Raw genomic sequence first — 19852 nt, 5'->3', positions numbered from 1 at the left:
CTAGAACTGTGAATTTTATATTATACTAATAAACACTAAATGCGTAAGCGTGTGTATGAATAAAATATTATAATTACCTTTTTATCTCCAAACCAAAATAAAAATAAAAATAAATAATAAAAACCAAATTTAGTATGTTGTATTTCAGTACTGTCCCATCCATTTTAGTATTTTTTTAGTACACAATACAACATAAACGTTCACAATACACAGGCACACTTACATATATAAACTAGCTTAGTTCATGCAGAGGATATCATGGTAAAAAAAATATGGTGCCTGCACGCCAGAACAAATGGTGCAGGCTGCCGTTTTGGCTGGTTTTATTCGGTGTACGCCACTTGACAACACCTGGCCTTTATATTATAGAAGACAATTCAAACAAGCAGTAGCAAACAAACACACACCCAAAACAGGCCAAACATAATTGCGCCATGCCATTTTGTATCCAAAATCAGGTCATGAGAGCCACGGGCGCTCCACTAGTTTTTGGAAAAGACACGGCGCCCCCCTGATTTTGGAAAAGCCGGAGGAGACCTTCTCCCATCTGGGTCTGGGGACGCCACCGCTCCACCCCGAGCCCGCATGAAAAATCCGAACACCGTTTTGTTTGGACCGCAACTAACATTTCTAACAGCTCAGTGATAATTCATCTCCAATGAAATGATATCGGTGATACTTAACGCGGCATGAGAGTAAGTTTAATAATACAGCCAACTTGCTGGCTGTAAGGTTCCTTATAGCCTTCTTCCAGTCCACCCATACAATAGTTAGCTATTCACTGTTAATACATGGCCCACTTATCTCTCTCACAAAGTTTCTTGGTTATTGTGTCTAAGCTGGCTGTAAGCTTACAGCCTGCTTATCCTCTCTTCTCTCCTCCACATTAGCATTTAGTCAGCTTACAGCCCACCATAATACTTGCTCTGACATATACTCTCTTTTGTGCCTAAATTAAATGTTGTGTTTCGATTTCCGTGTCACAAGTTTGACTTAATTTATAGAAAATACGTGCAATATTTATATCTTCAAATAAATTTGTTAAAAAATTAGATTTAAATATCTTTCCAATCATACCAATTACATAATATAAATATTAATATTTTTTAATATATATTTAATCAAAGTTATTTTTTAAGAAATGAGAACGACATCATTTTGGAACGGAGGGGTGGACGAAACACGACCGTTGCCGGCAACCACCGAGCAGACGTCCATCTCCAACCGGCACACAGGCGAGCTCCAACCGACGGGGGGCAAGAGGAAGGAAGCTACAGCTGGTGACTTTGTGTGGGCCCAAGCTTATTAAAGGGAGATAGGGTGTTTAGGCCAGTCTCAGTGGGGTTTCATCAGGATGTCATGCACATTTATTAAAGCGCTATGTCAGCAAAACTGCACTTTTTGCATGAAACGAAGAGGAGAGAGAAGGAAGTAGTTTCACCATGGTGAAACTCTGCTGGCGTTGTTTCCCACGCGGTGAAACAGGATGAAATCTCCACTGAGGACTAAATCGTTTCACCATCTTGCATGTGATCCAATCATTTTGCAGTAATTAAATGCTTTGCCCAGCCTAGGAAACATCAAGGTGAAACTCATACATTGTGGAGGTTGTTTCATTGTTTGTTTCATTGATGCTCTGTCAGCAGATTTGTTTTGAAAACAGTGCATTGAAATAGGCCATTGAGACTGGCCTTATTGGTGACCACAAAGAAACAGAGAGCGCTAGAGCAATAAAATTGGGTCATCTCTCTTGATATGATAGGATTATGGGAATGAGAAATGGTATTAGAGAGCTGCTGGAGGTACTCTAATAATTAGGTAAGTCTGCTTCCATGCATGAATTGATCAGCAAGAATCATGAAGTGCCAAGAATACTTTCTCAGTGGGCACCTCCTCAATATCGCCCCAACCCACGCAGTCGAGCACGGCATAGACACTATAGGAGTAAAGGACGTCGGCCACATCAGCGGGCCATTTAACCCCAGTGCGTCGACCAATGCTGTTGAGGTCATCCGCAATGGTTATCAAATAGCTAGCTAGAAAGAATTCTATTGGCTCTTAATAGCACTTTACAAATAGCTAGCGAGATGATGTATAAAAATAATAAAAAAGTAGCACTCTCATTGGCTATCGAGGAGAGAGATCAAATAGCTAGCGACTTCCTAATAGCTAGCGACTCATAAATAGCTAATCTAGCACGATCTTCTAGAAATAACTCTCTCACAATACTCTCTACAATAGCTAGCAACTTCCTAATAGCTAGTGACTTCCTAAGCTAGCTATTTACAAATTGCCGTTGAGAGCCAATAACATTCTTTCTATAGATCAAATAACTAGCAATTTGAATACCATTGTGGTCGCCCTGAGTAGCCATGCATGCATGTCGTAAGGCCGGGGGTAGCATCCCATGCCACAATGAATTCATCTAACCCATGCTGGGATCATGCGACTCACAGCTCCCTCTTGTGAAATAGAATACCTTTTTGTAAGTACCAAAGGGCAAGGATGTGTTTCTTTGGAACTTACACAAGAATGGTGCTTTTACAAAACATTCTATATATGCACATGAAATTGATACACAAGGGATTCACTTGTGAGGCAACCCGGCCATGGTGCTTCACTGGTGAGGCCGACCGTTCTACTAGGGTTATACTTTTTGTATTATTATGGCTGATTTACAAACAATTTTTGGAATCTGACTTTAAGATAAGTTGAATCCAAATTGAAAATTTTAAATCTTGGTTAGGATAAAAGCAGTTGCAACAACCGGTAAAGTTAATTTTGCCATTAAGGCCATATGCCCTCACTCTCTCACACCCATTGGATTCGCTTTGAAAAGTGTGCAAACACGCATCTCAATGCGAAACTGCTTTGAGATGTGTGTTTGCACACTTCTCAAAGCGAATCCAATGGGTGGGAGAGCGAGGGCATATGCCTTGATTTCTCGATCACAGGTAGTATATAGCATCGGGTGAGGCATGCATGTTTCACAAGATGACGTGACCTGAAACTGAGAACAACCGTGGTAGATGTACAGTGGAGTGGATATTAAAAAGGGAGGGGTCACGCTAGCTCTTGCTATTTATTAAGCAACCCCTGAGCCCTGACTCGAACAAGATCCACCGCACAGACCCTCTGTTATATAGTTTGTAAACGTACTCGACCACCTGTGGTGGCTGTGGTTGCGCTGCGTGCAATGGAGTGCGAGACTGGCCTGGTCGACCGCCCCCGCCGCAACGGTTCAGCAGGGCCGCACGTCGTCGACGACGACCCCTTGAAGTGGGGCAAGGCGGCGGAGGATCTTACGGGGAGCCATCTCGACGATGTGAGGAGGATGGTGGAGGAGTACCGCATGCCGCTGGTGAAGATCGACGGCGCCATGCTCAGCGTTGCCAAGGTGGCAGCCGTCGCCGGCGAGGCCACCCGACGGGTTCAGGTGGTGCTCGATGAATCCGCACGACCCCGCCTAGAGGCTAGCCGCGAGTGGGTCTTCGACAGCACCATGAACGGCACCGACACCTACGGCGTCACCACCGGCTTCGGCGGCGCCTCCCACCGCCGCACCAAGGAGTTCCGCGCGCTCCAGACAGAGCTCATCCGGTAGGTCTACGACTCGCTCAGTGCTATACACTATGCTATTTTACTACTACAACGTAACTATGTCACTGGCTGCCACAACATGCAATAATGCTAATTCGTTCGTCATTTGGGTGGGTACGATGTGTCGTCGATCTGAAAATATATTAAGATACCTCAACGCCGGCGTGTTTGGAGCCAGCAGCAGTGACGGCTACACGCTGCCGGCGGAGGTGACGCGTGCGGCCATGCTCGTGCGCATCAACACCCTCACCCAGGGCTACTCGGGCATCCGCTTCGAGATCCTCGAGGCCATCGCCAAGCTGCTCAACGCCAACGTGACGCCGTGCCTGCCGCTCCGGGGCTCCATCACCGCGTCCGGCGACCTGGTCCCGCTGTCCTACATCGCCGGCCTCATCACGGGCCGCGGTAACTCCGCGGCGGTGGCCCCGGACGGCACCAAGGTGGGCGCTGCCGAGGCGTTCAGGATCGCCGGCATCGACCACGGGTTCTTCGCGCTGGAGCCCAAGGAAGGGCTCGCCATCGTCAACGGCACGGCCGTGGGCTCCGGTCTCGCGGCGATCGTGCTCTTCGAGGCCAACGTCCTCGCCGTCCTTGCCGAGGTCCTCTCGGCGGTGTACTGCGAGGTGATGGCCGGCAACCCGGAGTACACCGACCACCTCATCCACGCGCTGAAGCACCACCCTGGACAGATCGAAGCTGCGGCCATCATGGAGCACGTACTGGAAGGCAGCTCCTACATGAAGCTTGCCAGGGAGCAGGCCGAGCTTGACCCGCTGACGAAGCCGAAGCAGGACAGGTACGCGATCCGAACGACGCCGCAGTGGCTCGGCCCGCAGGTGGAGGTCATCCGCTTCGCCACCAAGTCGATCGAGCGGGAGATCAACTCCGTCAACGACAACCCGGTCATCGACGTCGCCCGCGGCAAGGCGCTCCACGGCGGGAACTTCCAGGGCACCCCCGTCGGGGTGTCCATGGACAACACGCGTCTCGCCGTCGCTGCCATCGGCAAGCTCATGTTCGCGCAGTTCACCGAGCTTGTCAGCAGCTTCTACAGCAATGGCCTTCCCTCCAACCTCTCCGGCGGGCGCGACCCGAGCTTGGACTACGGCTTCAACGGCGCCGAGGTCGCCATGGCGTCCTACTGCTCTGAGCTCCAGTTCCTCGCCAACCCGGTGACCAACCATGTGCAGACCGCGGAGCAGCACAACCAGAGCGTCAACTCTCTCGGGCTCATCTCCTCCAGGATGACCGCAGAGGCCGTCACCATCCTGAAGCTCATGTCCTCCACTTTCCTGATCGCCCTGTGCCAGGCCATCGACCTGCGGCAACTCGAGGAGAGCATCAAGGCCGCTGTTAAAAAGTGCGTGGCGCGTGTCGCCAAGAAATGTCTGGCCATGGACGACGACGCCGCCGCCGCCGCCGCCCAGCTGCTCGGCGCTGTTGATCGCGTGGCGGTGTTCACGTACGCGGAGGACCCGTGCAGACCCAGCTTGCCACTGATGCAGAAGCTCCGCGTGGTGCTCATGGAGCATGCGCTCGGCGCCGCCGAGGGGGCTGTGGAGACGACCTCCATCCTGGCCAAGGTGGCTGAGTTCGAGCAGCAGCTCCGCGCGGTGCTGCCCGACGAGGTGGAGGCCGCACGCGCGGCTGTGGAGAGCGGCACGGCGCCGAAGAGGATCGCCGAGTGCCGCTCGTACCCGCTGTACAGGTTCGTGCGCGAGGAGCTCGGCGCCGAGTACCTGACCGGCGAGAAGACGCGGTCGCCCGGGGAGGAGGTGGACAAGGTGGTGATCGCCATGAACCAGCGCAAGCACATCGACCCACTGCTGGAGTGCCTCAGCGACTGGAAAGGCGCGCCCCTGCATGCCACTTAGCTGAACTACAGATAAGAAGAAGAAGAGAAGACGAGATATGAGTATGACGTATGAAAAACAACTACTATATATATACACGAATAATTCACGCGGTGGGGCCGGGGCGTGAATAAACTATATACAGTTAGCTGAATTACATATCTCTATATCTAACTAGTAATCTACTATATATATATATATATCAATATCTATATCTATACCTTTAATAGCAAAAAGATAAAAAAAAAATGTCCTTTTTTCATCTGGCTCATTCAATTCGGCCGAACTGTCAATGCCACTCGCTCACTTTCGGCCCACTTGCAGCCCATTCATTTGTATGGACTATGTACGACTCTGTTCCGATTAAAAAACGTCTACCTGATGCTCCTCTCGGGCTCTCGGCTCCCGTCTGTCCCCGGCCCCGGCCCCGCCCCCCTTCCTCATTGTGGTGGCGTCGCCACACCACATGGACGTTACCCATCTGTGTCGACCTCTCGACGGCCGGCGGCCATCCACGGCCCCACCCCACTCCCTCCGCCGCGCGGTGGCGCCGCTGCTTGCCAGACCTCGCACGCGAGGCACATACGTCTCGGCATTCCGGTGTCCGGACGGAATGAACTTGCTTCTCTATGGACTTGTTTAGTTCCCAACAAATTTTGCAAATTTTTTCAGATTCTATGTCACATCAAAATCTTTAAACGCATGCATGGAGTATTAAATATAGATGAAAATAAAAACTAATTGCACAGTTTGATCGGATTTGACGAGACGAATCTTTTGAACCTAGTTAGTTCATAATTGGACAATATTTATCAAATACAAACGAAATTGCTACTATTCCTATTTTGCAAAATTTTTTGGAACTAAACAAGGCACATGATGTGGTTTGATTCAGGCTGCTCGCACTACCAAATACAAGGCGACCAGCCTTGAGCCTTAGACAAAGAAAGACAGAGAGGAGAAGAAAACAATCTAACCCTGCACGGTACCAGGTTACAGCTTCCTATTCGGCCTGCAGCACGAGGCACTGCGAAATGGCAAACTCAAATGTTACTGGAAATAATACTGGAAATGTGCTGGACGTCGGGCCTCGAGCTGGACGTGTGCTGTGGTGTCGTCGCCTTTACCGTCACCGTTGTAGACTAAGTGTCAAGTCATCAAATGGGTCAACTATCTGAATACTTTGGATCGGCTTTGTTTAGTTCGCGAAATGAAAAGTTTTTGGCCACTGTAGCACTTTTGTTTGTTTGTGGCAAATATTATCCAATCATAGACTAACTAGATCAAAAGATTCATCTCGTGATTTACAGGAAAACTGTGTAATTAGTTTTTGTTTTCGTCTATATTTAATGTTTCATACATGTGCCGCATGATTCAATGTGACAGAAAATCTTGAAATTTTTTTGATTTTTGGAGTGAAGTAAACAAGGCCGTCCTATGGATCTGTCATCTTCCAAAACAAATGGTACCTACCATTGGTCTTGCCGTTTACACTTGTCGTGCCGTCACGCGGTCCACTGTCCAAACCGCCGAGCACGAGCGGCTGCAGCTGGGTTCAAGTCAGCACCAACTCGCATGAAATATATCGCTGCCTTGCTTCTAGCTGATTGCATGATAAGCCGCGGTAAAAAGTATTATTGGGCCTTGTTTAGTTCCGAAAACTGAAAAGTTTTCGGAACTGTAGCACTTTCGTTTGTTTGTGGTAAATATTATCCAATCATAGACCAACTAAGGTCAAAAGATTCGTCTCGCGATTTACAGTCAAACTGTGTGATTAGTTTTTATTTTTGTCTATATTTAATGCTTAATGCATGTGCAAGATTCGATGTGACAAAGAATCTTAAAAACTTTTTGGATTTCGAGGTGAACTAAACAAGGCCTTGGCTGATTTGTTGCGAAATAAAAATACTACTGAATATAATGTCTGGCTGATTCGGCTGATAAGTTTAAGCGAACAAGGTCAACCGGTGCCCGGAGTAAGTACTTATATAAGTGCATGCTTGAGATTCCACAGCCAAAGAAACTAAGGTCTTGTTTAGATACACCTAAAATTTCAAAACTTTACAAGATTCCCCATCACATCGAATCTTTAGACGCATGCATGAAGCATTAAATATAGATAAAAAAAACTAATTTCACAGTTTATCTGTAAATCATGAGATGAATCTTTTGAGACTAGTTAGTACATGGTTGGACAATATTTGTCAAATACAAACGAAAATGCTACAGTGTCAAACTTCCAAATTTTTTTACATCTAAACAAGGCCTAAGCAGACTCTCTTTCGCACGTTAAACTCTACACTCACAAACACCTCGCACGCCTTGCCATCAACGGATGGACCTTATTGCGTCGCCATCATCATATAACTGAACCACATTGGCATGTTCGTGACAAGGCTGCTTTTTCGACCAGGGAATGAACACCTACGTCTTCATTTTCTATCGTCAGGCAGCTACCTCGTTCATCTCTTGCTGCCTATAGCTCTTCTATAAAGATTTTAGGAACGAGATTTTAAAAACTGTTGAAGAAACTCAACAAATATGCTCACAACTTTTTTATCCACTTGGAAAACTTGTTAATTTACCGACTGTTTTTTTTAGGATTTATTGGAGATTCTCTAAAAATGAAGATGAGAGTACATGGTAAACTCATGTTATTGTTCTTGTTTTCTTAAAAAGAGAGAAATCTGAAGTAGAAATTTGAGTGCTTAAATATTCGGAAGCAAAAAATGTTGAGTGGCCTTAAAAGAAGGCAAGTTTTGGTCAAAGGAAGCAATGCAAAAACTCACTGGATTCCAAAACATATCGATGTAATTTCATAGGAGTCATTCGATCTGAATGCTATATGAAGAACATAAGCAAGATGACAGAACGCAGATACCTAGGATGTAGAAGATCATAACATGAGCTATTCGGCAGATTCAGATTCATTTTCTATATATCCATACTTCATCATATATGATTCATATAGATCCATTTGTCTAGATAGTGATACACTCTTGACCGTATGCTTTGGAAGAAGCTTGCACTGTTTGAAAAAAAATTGATAAAAAAGAAGGATCTACTTCAACTGAAATGCCCTTAGACACGTGCTTACTCTTTTTATTTCTGCCTTTCAGCAAAGAAGGATAATCCAAGCTAGTAGTAAGTGATTGAGCGTACATGTCTATGATCCGGAGGCACAAAGGGGTTTTTTTATCTAAGCCACTACAATTCTTCGAAGTTGGGGAAATGCCATTACAATTCAGGTATTCTGAAACATGCCATTACAATTCTTAAGCTCCCTAGTGATTACCATTTTCTACGTACACGAGCTGGTTCGACATGATACATGATAAATGATCTGTTCAGTACATACTGGATGTAATGTCAGATGGCTGCCGTGCTTTTGAATCTGATCTGTTTGGAAGTAATCAAGCTACAACTTATTTTGTGTGTAATGGCAAATGGCCTTTATGGTCTGTGAACCTGATGAAAATTTTAGCAGATCCACCATGCAGTTTATTTTGTGAGTTTGCAGTATGTAGTTAATGGCCTATACGGCATCAGGAGCTATTAGTGGACTTGGGAACCTGAATTTCTGCATGGCTGTAATGCTTGAAAACTAGAACAAGCTAAAATGCCTTTTGTGAACCCTTTGTGAATTAATGTTGCTTTTGAGCAATGCATATGTCATACCTGCTGTTGGTTGAAATAATAAGTGAAAATATTACTGTCATATGTACAGGTTCAGTAATGCATATGTACAGAAATCTCAGGCAAAATATTTCACATTCCATTAAAATTTCATTGATAATGGAATTTTACATTCGACCAACAAAAGCTCTACATTCGACATCATTGACTATTTCCAGAAATTAGCTTTTGTCACACAACAGCTAAGCAATAGACTGCTTCCAAATAGTACATTTGATACCATTGACTACTTCCAATTTTTTCTCAAAAGACAACCAATAGCTACACCTACACACACTGCTGCAATAATAACATAGTCCTTCAAGATCTGCACTTGCAGCTTCAGTTCCCAAAGATCAGTCACAGCACTGTCAAGTTTTGCCTAAATTACATCCAAATCATGCTTCAGGTCCAAATTGCGGTCGACAGACCCATGTTCACCATCTCCTAAACTGAAAGGGATCGCGACTGAATTGGATGCAGCTCTGGGTTGTGGAGGTAAGCTTCATACTGCACCTCGGCATGATGATGCTACATGCAGTTGGGTCATCCTGCAACACATGAAACCAGAGCCGCATGAACACTATCCGAACAACTCAAAATTGAACAAAAAATTGACTTTCTTTGATGTGGTTGGGACACTTGACGAAGGTAAGGCCGTAAGTAGCACGCTACTTACTTCTCATCTGTACCAACGCAACATGGCAATTTGGGCAGTCCACGAGTAGGGACAACGCCGTGTAACAACCCAGGCTGTCACAAGGGAGTGAGGCGGGTGTCATCCAAGTAGGGAAGCGTAGAGTTAAATTCCTGGGGGATATTCATTCAGACATTCAGAAAGGAATAGATCGATCAGAAGAGGAGATTCCTCCCCGACGTTCCTCGCACTCTCTCGCTACTCTTGCGGCTCACGTCGACGGCGATTCCTCTCCAGCGGCTAGGGGTTACAAGTGGTATGAGAGACAGTGTATCCTCGGTTCTACCCTTACCCTGCTTGAGTCTCGGTTCGTTCCCGAGCGCAGATGAGTTCGGTCCACCATTCCTATTGCTGGATCAACCCGATCCACCAACCACCGAGCACGGCGGCGGCGCGGAGTCAAAGCGTACCTGCGGATTTCCAGCGCGTGGCGGCGGTGAGATGGCAGGCAGACGCGAGGTACCTCGGCTTCGTTTCCGTTTTTGGCAACGCACCTTCGACTAGGGTTTGGCATCGACTTTGTTGGGTTCGGTGGTTGAACCAGTGTGAGCCTCTTCTCATCTGCTCATCTGTTTATCTCTAGCTCGCGTCGGGTCCTAGCCCAGGGTTGCGGAGCGTCTGTCTCCGTGTAAAATTCTGTAAGCTAGATTCGATTCGATTGCTGAGCGGTGGCGTACGGCAGGAACTGTCCTTCGATTTGGATTGCGGAACATCGTTTCCGTTGTAAAATCCCTCGATTGAGCCTCAGTTCCGGGAGTTGGGTTTTGGTGTAGCATGTGTCGGGGGAGGTATTGACTGAACCTATTGCTACATCAATCATCGTTCCTGGCCTTTACACCAATATATCATCACGGCGCCTTCAAAACCTCCCAAGCCTTCAGCTCAGACTCAAATCATATTAGAGCATATGTCGACTATAGCTGAGGAGGAGAAGAATCGTTGGGATGAAGTTATGGACAGTTTCAGTCTTCTGTTTACTAGGATGAGTGACATGGGGGCCATTCAGCAGGAGCTCAAGGCTCAGGTGCAATTAAACAATGCAAAAGTGGATCAGTGCGCTAAAGACCAGCAGCTGATAGCGCAACAAGTTAAAGCTAATGGTCAGGCACTGGCTCAATTGACCTTACGTCACATGGCAGTTGAGGACAACTCATTCAGTTCCAGCTCTGAGTCCCTGCTATTTGAGGAAGAGGAAACCAATTTTTAGAATGTGTTCGCCACCCAACCAGGTCCTAGCCGACAGCAGCATACCAAACCTCACAAGACCCAAGTCTGGTAGTATCCCACATCATGCCTTACCCAAGATGTATTTTCCCAAATTTGATGGCACTCATCCTAAGATTTGGCTTGACAATTGTGCAACCTATTTTTCTATCCATGTTGTACCTGCTTTAGTGTGGTTATCTTCAGCCACTATGCACTTGGAAGGGAATGCAGCCAAATGGTGGCAAGCATATAAGCAGCACAACCCCAAAATCACATGGATTTCATTTTGCTTGGCAATTGAACAAGAGTTTGGTGCTGATGATAATAGGTCTGCCCTTGCTAATTTGATTGCACTCAAGCAGACAGGCACTGTGGATGAATATACAACACAGTTCCAAGCATTACAGTTTGATATCACTATGCATAGTTCCCATTATGATGATTGGTTCTTCACATCTCATTATGTCAGTGGTCTCAAGGAGGAGGTTAGAGCAGTAGTTGAGCCTCAAGTGCCCACCACAGTAAAAAGGGCAGTTGTTATTGCCAGGATTCAACAAAAAGTGCTGGACAGGGGCAAGTACAAGTATCAACGCAACAATGCTCCCAAGCCCAACCAACTCCCTCGGGGTGAAACAAAACCCAATCAGGCCCCTGGTACTTTGTGGTGGGATAGGCAACTCTGCGATTATAGGAAAGCAAATGGGTTGTGTTACAGTTGTGGTGAAAAGTTTGAACTTGGCCATAATGAGGTTTGCTCTAAAAGAGTCAAAACCCGTGTTAATGCTATTGTAGTGAATGACATGGATAGAGAACTCGGTGATGATGTGTTGAATCAGCTGGCCATTGAGGACACATTACCTGAGCAGTTTTGTCAACTATCACTAAATGCTATTTCTAGTTCTGACTACAACAATTGCATCAGACTCAAAACTAAGGTGCAGGACAAAGTGATGCTCATTCTGGTTGATAGTGGTAGCTCCCACAGTTTTATTAGTTCTACATTTGTCCAGTTAACAGGCCTACCAACTGTCAATATACCACCCAAAAAGGTCAAGTTGGCCAATGGAGAGTGGTCAGTGACTGACAAAGTGGTATCCAATTTGAGGTGGTATTGTCAAGGCCAAACACTCACATCCACAATGATTGTATTGGATATGCAACCATATGACGCCATTCCCGGCTTTGATTGGCTCCAGCGTCATAGTCCCATGAATTGTGTCTGGGCAAACAAAATCTTAAACTTTGTTGAAGATGATCGGCAGGTTACCCTACATGGCCTTCAGCAACCCCAACAGGAGTTCAGTGCTATTTCAGCAACCAAAGTATATAGCTCATTCAAAGGAAATGATGTCTGGGCATTTGTATTGATGGACTATGTACCAGGGACCTCAGTGTCTAATGATGCAACAGAGGCCTCTACACCTACAACTATCACTAAGCTATTGGGGTCCTACCCGGATGTGTTCAATGATCCTAAACAATTGCCTCCTCAAAGAAGCTATGACCATTCTATACCTCTACTACCTGGTTCAGTGCCCATCAACTCTAGGCCTTATCACTACTCTCCTCATCACAAAACTGAGATAGAGAAGCAAGTGCAGGAATTGCTACAGACAGGGTTGATAGCTCATAGTCATAGTCCCTTTGCATCTCTAGTTCTCCTAGTCAAGAAGAAGGATGGTTCCTAGAGATTCTGTGTGGATTACATGAAACTAAATTCCATGACCATCAAGAATAGGTTTCCAATGCCCATTATAGAGGAGATATTAGAGGAGTTGCATGGCGCTCAGTTTTTCACTAAACTAGACATGAGGTCTGGCTATCATCCGGTCAGGATGCTTCCAGATGAAGAACACAAGACTGCTTTTAAAACACATCAGGGCCACTATCAGTTCAGGGTAATGCCTTTTGGTTTGACAAATGCACCTGCTACATTTCAGTGTATCATGAATCAAATACTTGAGCCTTTCCTGCGATAGTTTGTTGTGGTCTTTCTAGATAACATATTGATTTACAACAAAACGTTGTCAGAACATGTGGGTCATTTAGAGCAAGTCTAGGCTGTGTTAAGGCAAAACCAACTATATTTGACAGCCTCTAAGTGTTCTTTTGCCTAGGACAGCTTGGAGTATTTAGGGCACATTATATCAACAAATGGGGTGGGCACAGACCCAACTAAGATACAGGCTATGCTATATTGGCCAACACCTACTTCTGTCATAGAATTGAGAGCTTTTTTGGGACTAAATGGATATTACAAAAGGTTTGTGAGGAATTATGGAGTGATGGCTAAACCCTTAACTCACCTTCTAAGACTCAAGCAGTTCACTTGGACTCAGGATGCCCAACAGGCTTTTGATGAGCTCAAAGTGGCAATGACAAGAACACCGGTGTTAGTATTGCCTGATTTTCAACAGTCCTTTACTATGGAGACAGACGCATGCCAAGATGGCATTGGGGCAGTTCTCATGCAGCGTGGCCAACCAATTGCTTATCTTAGTAAAGCCTTGGGTTGAAGCATAGAAGCTTGTCTATTTATGAAAAAGAGTTCTTAGCCGTGATAATGGCAGTAGAAAAGTGGAGGCATTACCTGCAATGGCAAGAATTCACCATTGTCACTGACCACAAATCCATGGCTTATTTAAATGAACAGAATCTTCACTCTGACATGCAGAGGAAGGCAATGACACGACTCATGGGTCTTCAGTTCAAGATAGTGTATCGACAAGGCAAAGACAACGTCGCTGTAGATGCTTTGTCTCGAGTAGCACATCTAATGGCCGTCCAAGCAGTCTCCACTGTTCAACCAACTTGGATTCAAGAGGTCTTGAACTCTTATGCTACTAACCCTCAAGCAAAACAATTGTTATCTCGGTTGGCTGTTTCAAGTCCTGATGAAGCAGGTTATTCTCTGGAACAGGGCCTCATCAAACATAAAGGGAACATATGGATTTGTCAGAATTCTGCTTTACAGACCAAACTCATAGTTGCATTCCATTCTAGTCCTTTGGGGGGTCACTCTGGAGTCTCTCCAACATACTACAAAATGAAGAAACATTTTTCTTAGAAAGGCCTCAAGCAAGATGTAGATAGCTTTATTAAACAATGTGCTATATGTCAACAAGCCAAACACTCCTTACAACATCCCAGGGGGTTGCTGCAACCCTTGCCAATTCCACAAGGGGTTTGGAGAGACTTATCCATGGATTTCATTGGGGGGCTGCCCAAGTCAGAAGGATACAATGTCATACTGGTTGTAGTGGATAGACTAACAAAGTTTGCTAATTTGCTACCATTGAAACATCCATACACAGCTTCCAAAGTGGCTCAACTATTTATGGACAGTGTGGTGACACTACATGGCTTGCCTCATTCAATAGTGACCGATCGAGACACAATTTTTTTCAGCCACTTTTGGAAAGAATTGTTCAAATTATACAAGGTTAATCTTCACCTGAGCATAGCATATCATCCCCAAACCGATGGACAAACCGAGAGGGTGAACCAATGTTTAGAAATGTCCCTTCGCTGTTCTGTTCAGAACTCTCCAAAAGCTTGGAAATCTTGGCTGTCCTTAGCTCAACTCTAGTATAACTCTTCTTGCCACTCTTCCTTGGGTTGCTCACCTTTTAAGGTGTTGTATGGATATAAGCCCAATCTCGGTGCTAACCCAACCATGCCTAATAATGTATCCACATCAGTGGCCAATAGGGAGGCACACCTGGAGTCTCTTAAGCATCATTTGTCTCAAGCTTAGAACCGAATGAAGCTGATGGCAGATAGGAAACAAATAGATTGTTAGTTTCAGGATGGGGATCAAGTACTTCTGAAACTACAACCGTATACACAGTCTTCGATCGCCAACAGACCATATCCCAAGCTTGCCTCCAAGTATTTTGGTCCATACAAAGTACTAGAACACGTCGGCGTTGTGGCTTACCGTTTGGAACTGCTTGACAATGCATTGATTCATCCAGTTTTCCATGTATCACAGTTGAAACCTTTCATTTCTGATCATACTCTAGTGTTTGACTCTCTGCCAATGACAACCGAGTAGGGAAGCGTAGAGTTAAATTCTAGTTTTCATTATAGTGTATGTCATGTGGGCCTCTGGCCAGGGTCTGTAATCAGCACATAAGTGCCTCACCCGAGAGGGTGATATTCATTCAGACATTCAAAAATAAATAGATCGATCAGAAGAGGAGATTCCTCCCCGACGTTCCTTGCACTCTCTCGCTACTCTTGTGGCTCACGTCGACGGTGATTCGTCGCCGACGGCTAGGGGTTACATGCCGGGCTCTAGATGCCCACCGAGCTGGAGCCGGCCGCCGACCCTCCCCTAAAGTGGCTATCACTCATCTGGGCAACACACGCAAGCGTCATGGCAAGCCGCAAAAGCAGGGTGACGGTAGCAACGGAATGCGCGAGAAAAGGGACAAGAATGGGGGCACCTGAACACCACGTGCCCGCCTGCAATTGCCGCGCGCCAGCACCCACTCAATGCGCCAACCATAGCCTCCATTACAGCACCGCAGCGTCGACGTCATAGATCCGTAGCCTGCCGTGGCAGTCTTCTCCGCCAGCAGCGGCACAAGTCTAGGGCTAGGGTTCTTGAGCTTGGACAGGACAATGAGATGGAGAGGAGCTCACGGAAGGGGAATGAGAAGGACGGGAGAGACGGGGCGGCAGCGTATGCATCACGCGGCCAGGGGCATGCTCGTCCCTACAGAACGACTGTATGCCATTGTATACCTGATTGTGGTCCCAACCAGCTCGTGTACATAGAAAATGGCAATCACCAAGGAGCTTGAGAATTGTAATGGCATGTTTCAGAATACTTGAATTGTAATGACATTTCTCCAACTTCAAAGATTTGTAATGGTTTAGATCAAAATACCCAAGCAAAAACTTGTTCCGGTGACCTTCCTTAAAGAAAGGCTAGTTCGGTTCAAGAAAGCACCACAAAGACTAGGAGCATTTGCGTTCCAAAACAGGTCAGCAGTTAGTTCCTAGCACTAAAGATGCAGGAAAGGAGAACAACAGGAATATAGGATGGGAGCGTGGGCTCTTGTTGGTTGGGTCCGGGCGTCCGGCTTTGGATACACCATGTTTTGTTGCAAGGACGACATGGACATGCGAACGGCAGCGGCGACGACGATTGGAATTCTCCGGCCTGTGCTGTGCTGTACGGGAAAAGGCCGCCGGATCAATTTCGCCCGAATCAATTTGGCCCAACTCCAAGTGAGGTTATAGATATAGTCTAGAATAAAAACTGGTTGATCCGGGTCTTTTTTTCTCCCTTTTATGGACGGAATGGAAACGGGTCATCATATGTGTGGAATAGAAATGGGTCAAGTTTTAGTGAACTAGCATGAATCACTTGATCCGACTCAGGAATAAAAGCAGGCATGTTTTTAACCAGAGACAAGCGAACGAGGCCCACTATGTGAGCTTATATCTGGGTCTCTCGAAAAAAAAGTAACACTTGGTATGTACCCTCACGGCACATTCAGACATAGGGCTTAGTAAAGGATTAGTCTACTACACCCTCTATCCTAAATATAAGACATGCACATATTTTAAAATTTAAATTTTATTATCTTAGACTAATAACTAGCCTAATTATATCAAATTTTGTATTACAAAAGTAGTTACATTAGATTTGTATTTAGAAATATATACTTTCAAATGATTAAACTTTTTTTCCTATAAATTATATATTATAAGAAAAATTATATGTCAAAATATATTCTTGAAGAAAACACCAAGTTAAATCATGTCTTATATTCAGTGATGGGGGGAGTAGTTATCTGAATTACTTTCACATGGACAGTAAAACTCTATGGGTCCATTTAATTTGGAGCAAAGGTGGGGCTTGTAAAGATGAGTTAACGAGATGCCTTTGCCTGGCTCTCGGTTCCATGTTTATATAAGCCGGGAAACAGCCTCCACGGCGGTGGCATATACAAGACAAGTTTGTTACAACAACTAATGAAGATTACATCTGTTAGTTATGATCTAGGATCTTAACCTCATCTAGAAGATACACCGAACCTAGACATAGACCTATTTCATTTGACACTCCCCCTCAATCTCAGCCACAAACAAGGTTGAGATTGTTTCTAAACTCTCTCAATTTTACACGAGGAAGAGGTTTGGTGAATCCATCCGCCACTTGATCATTTGAGCTGATGAACCGAATCTCTAGCAACTTCTTTGCTACCCTTTCTCTGATGAAGTGAAAATCAATTTCAATATGCTTCGTCCTGGCATGCAAAACAGGGTTATATGAAAGATACTTTGCTCCAAGGTTGTCACACCACAACTGAGCCATTGGATGATGATGAACTCCAAGTTCTTTAAGTAATCTCTGTACCGAGATCATCTCTGCTGTAGCGTTTGCAAGTGACTTGTATTCAGCTTCCGTACTGGACCTAGAAACTATTGCTTGCTTTCTAGCACTCCATGAGATAAGGTTTTCTCCAAGAAACACTGCAAAACCACCAGTTGATCGCCTATCGTCTACACACCCTGCCCAATCGGCATCAGAGAATGCACTAACACTCATATTCTTGGAATGGCCAATTCTGAGACCAACATTCAGCGTGCCCTGTACATATCTGAGAATACGTTTTACAGCACTCCAATGAGTTGATGTTGGCGAGTGCAAGAACTGACAAACCTTATTTACCGCAAAGCACACATCTGGTCTAGTTAGTGTTAAATATTGGAGCGCACCCACCAGGCTTCTATATCGAGTAGCATCATCAGGCCCAAGTGTTCTTCCTTCGTAGGCACTAAGCTTTTCTGTACTACATAGAGGAGTATCTATGGCTTTACACTTGCTCATCCCTGTCCTTGCTAATATATTGGCTGCATATCTCTGTTGAGTGAGCACTAGGCTATCCTTGTTCCTTTTCACCTTAATACCCAGGAAATAGTGCAACTCTCCCAAGTCCTTGAGTGCAAACTCCTTCTGCAAGTCAGCAAGTAACACCTTCGTTGCTTCTTCAGAGGAACTGGCCACTATTATATCATCTACATATACTAGGACAAACACGCTGCATTGTCCCTTGTTATAGTAGAATAGAGACGTATCTCCCCTTGATGGTGTAAAACCTAAAGACTCAAGTTTAGCACAGAGTCTTGCATACCATGCTCGAGGAGCCTGTTTCAGCCCATAGAGAGCTTTATCAAGCTTACAAACAAACCGAGGGTGTGCCTTGTCTTCGTACCCAGGTGGCTGTCTCATATAGACTTCTTCATTCAATATCCCATGAAGAAATGCATTCTGCACATCCAATTGCCTTAGAGACCAGCCCTTTGTCACGGCAACAGAAAGTATCAATCTGATAGTAGCAGCCTTGACCACAGGACTAAACGTGTCCTCATAATCAATGCCATACCGCTGCTTAAAACCTTTGGCCACCAACCTAGCCTTATACCGATCAATTGATCCATCAGCTTTGCGCTTTACCTTGTAAACCCACTTGCAATCAATTATGTTCTTCCCTTTGGGAGGTGGAACCAAGTGCCAGGTCTTGTTTTTGATAAGTGCTCGATGCTCAAGATTCATCGCTGCAACCCAATTTTGATCCTTGAGTGCATCATGAACATTAGCTGGTTCTTCTTGCGGCATGGTGGCAGTCATGCCCCATCTAACAGTTCCATCTGTGAACTATTTCGGCTTCACTATCCCATGCTGCAACCGTGTCATGGGACCTGTCGGTGAAGGAGCTGACGAAGCCAGCTGATCAGCCGCCGTAGAGGATCCGAGGGACACAGTGATCTCCCCTCGTTCGGATCAGCTTGCGCCGACGGTAGCAGCTCGCCAGACTCGGTGTGTGGAGAAGAAGTCGTCGCCATCACGTCGGGTGAGATCTGCTGCGATCCCGAGACTGGTGCGGAGACAGAGTCACCAGACCGTGCAGGCAGATCATCATCGGAGTTGGCACTGCTCCCTGCCTGGCGACACATGCGATATGGGGCATGAGCACTATGGTTTTCATCAGACGTTGATTCCTGAACCTGCACATCACCAAGACTTGTTTCGACATTAGAGGTGTTAGGAGAATTCACATGTTGATCATGTATTAGTGCATCCCGAAAAGAAACTGAGGGATTTCGAAGGACATCAGGTAGAACTTGAAGCTCAGCGCGAAGCTTTGCCCTAGCGTTTGAATGCAGAGATGCGAAAGGAAAAACACTTTCATCAAATACGACATCTCTAGATATATAAACTCGTCCATATTTGGGGTCTAAGCACTTGAACCCTTTATGAGAATTGTTGTAACCGATAAAGACACAGCGCTTTGAACGGAATTGAAGCTTGCGTGTGTTATAGGGCCGAAGGTTCGGCCAGATCGCACACCCAAAAGTGTGCAAAGAAGTGTAGTCTGGTTCTTCCTCATAGAGGCGATGGAGGGGAGTATCATACTCAATCACTTTGGAGGGCAGCCGGTTAATCAAGAAAACTGCAGTTTGGAATGCTTCATCCCAAAACTTAAGCGGCATTGAAGCATGAGCAAGTAGCGTTATCCCCATCTCTACAATGTGTCAATGCTTGCGTTTAGCTGCCCCATTTTGTTGGTGTGCATGTGGACAAGAGACAAGATGATGAATTCCAATGCGGTTAAAAAAGGAATTAAGTGATTGGTACTCCCCACCCCAGTCCGTTTGCATGGACTTGATTTTCCAATCAAACTTGTGTTCTACTAAGTTTTGGAAGTCACGAAATCGTTCAAATACTTCTGATTTGTGACGAATAAAGTAGATCCGAGTGAACTTAGAGAAATCATCAATAAAACTCACATAATAATTG

At 45.5% G+C, this 19852-nt stretch overlaps 1 protein-coding gene across 1 annotated transcript; it reads left to right on the top strand.

Annotated features, from left to right (window-relative positions):
• LOC8062467 (phenylalanine ammonia-lyase) lies at window positions 3257-5474 on the top strand. The gene is made up of 2 exons (XM_002466730.2): window positions 3257-3600; window positions 3749-5474. The coding sequence occupies exons 1-2, from the start codon at window positions 3335-3337 to the stop codon at window positions 5472-5474; spliced, it is 1992 nt and encodes a 663-aa protein (XP_002466775.2). The 5' UTR covers window positions 3257-3334.

The sequence above is a fragment of the Sorghum bicolor genome, chromosome 1, assembly GCF_000003195.3.
Source record: "Sorghum bicolor cultivar BTx623 chromosome 1, Sorghum_bicolor_NCBIv3, whole genome shotgun sequence".
In the NCBI taxonomy this organism is placed as follows: domain Eukaryota; kingdom Viridiplantae; phylum Streptophyta; class Magnoliopsida; order Poales; family Poaceae; genus Sorghum; species Sorghum bicolor.
Note: the sequence above shows the minus strand (reverse complement) of the source record. Positions and strands in the feature narration are given on the sequence as shown.

Excerpts from the sequence above, each read along its gene's own strand:
- LOC8062467 (XM_002466730.2), top strand. The coding sequence starts at position 3,335 with ATGGTGGAGGAGTACCGCATGCCGCTGGTGAAGATCGACGGCGCCATG. Across the intron at positions 3,601-3,748 it reads CTCCAGACAGAGCTCATCCG|ATACCTCAACGCCGGCGTGT; the intron begins GTAGGTCTACGA and ends AAATATATTAAG.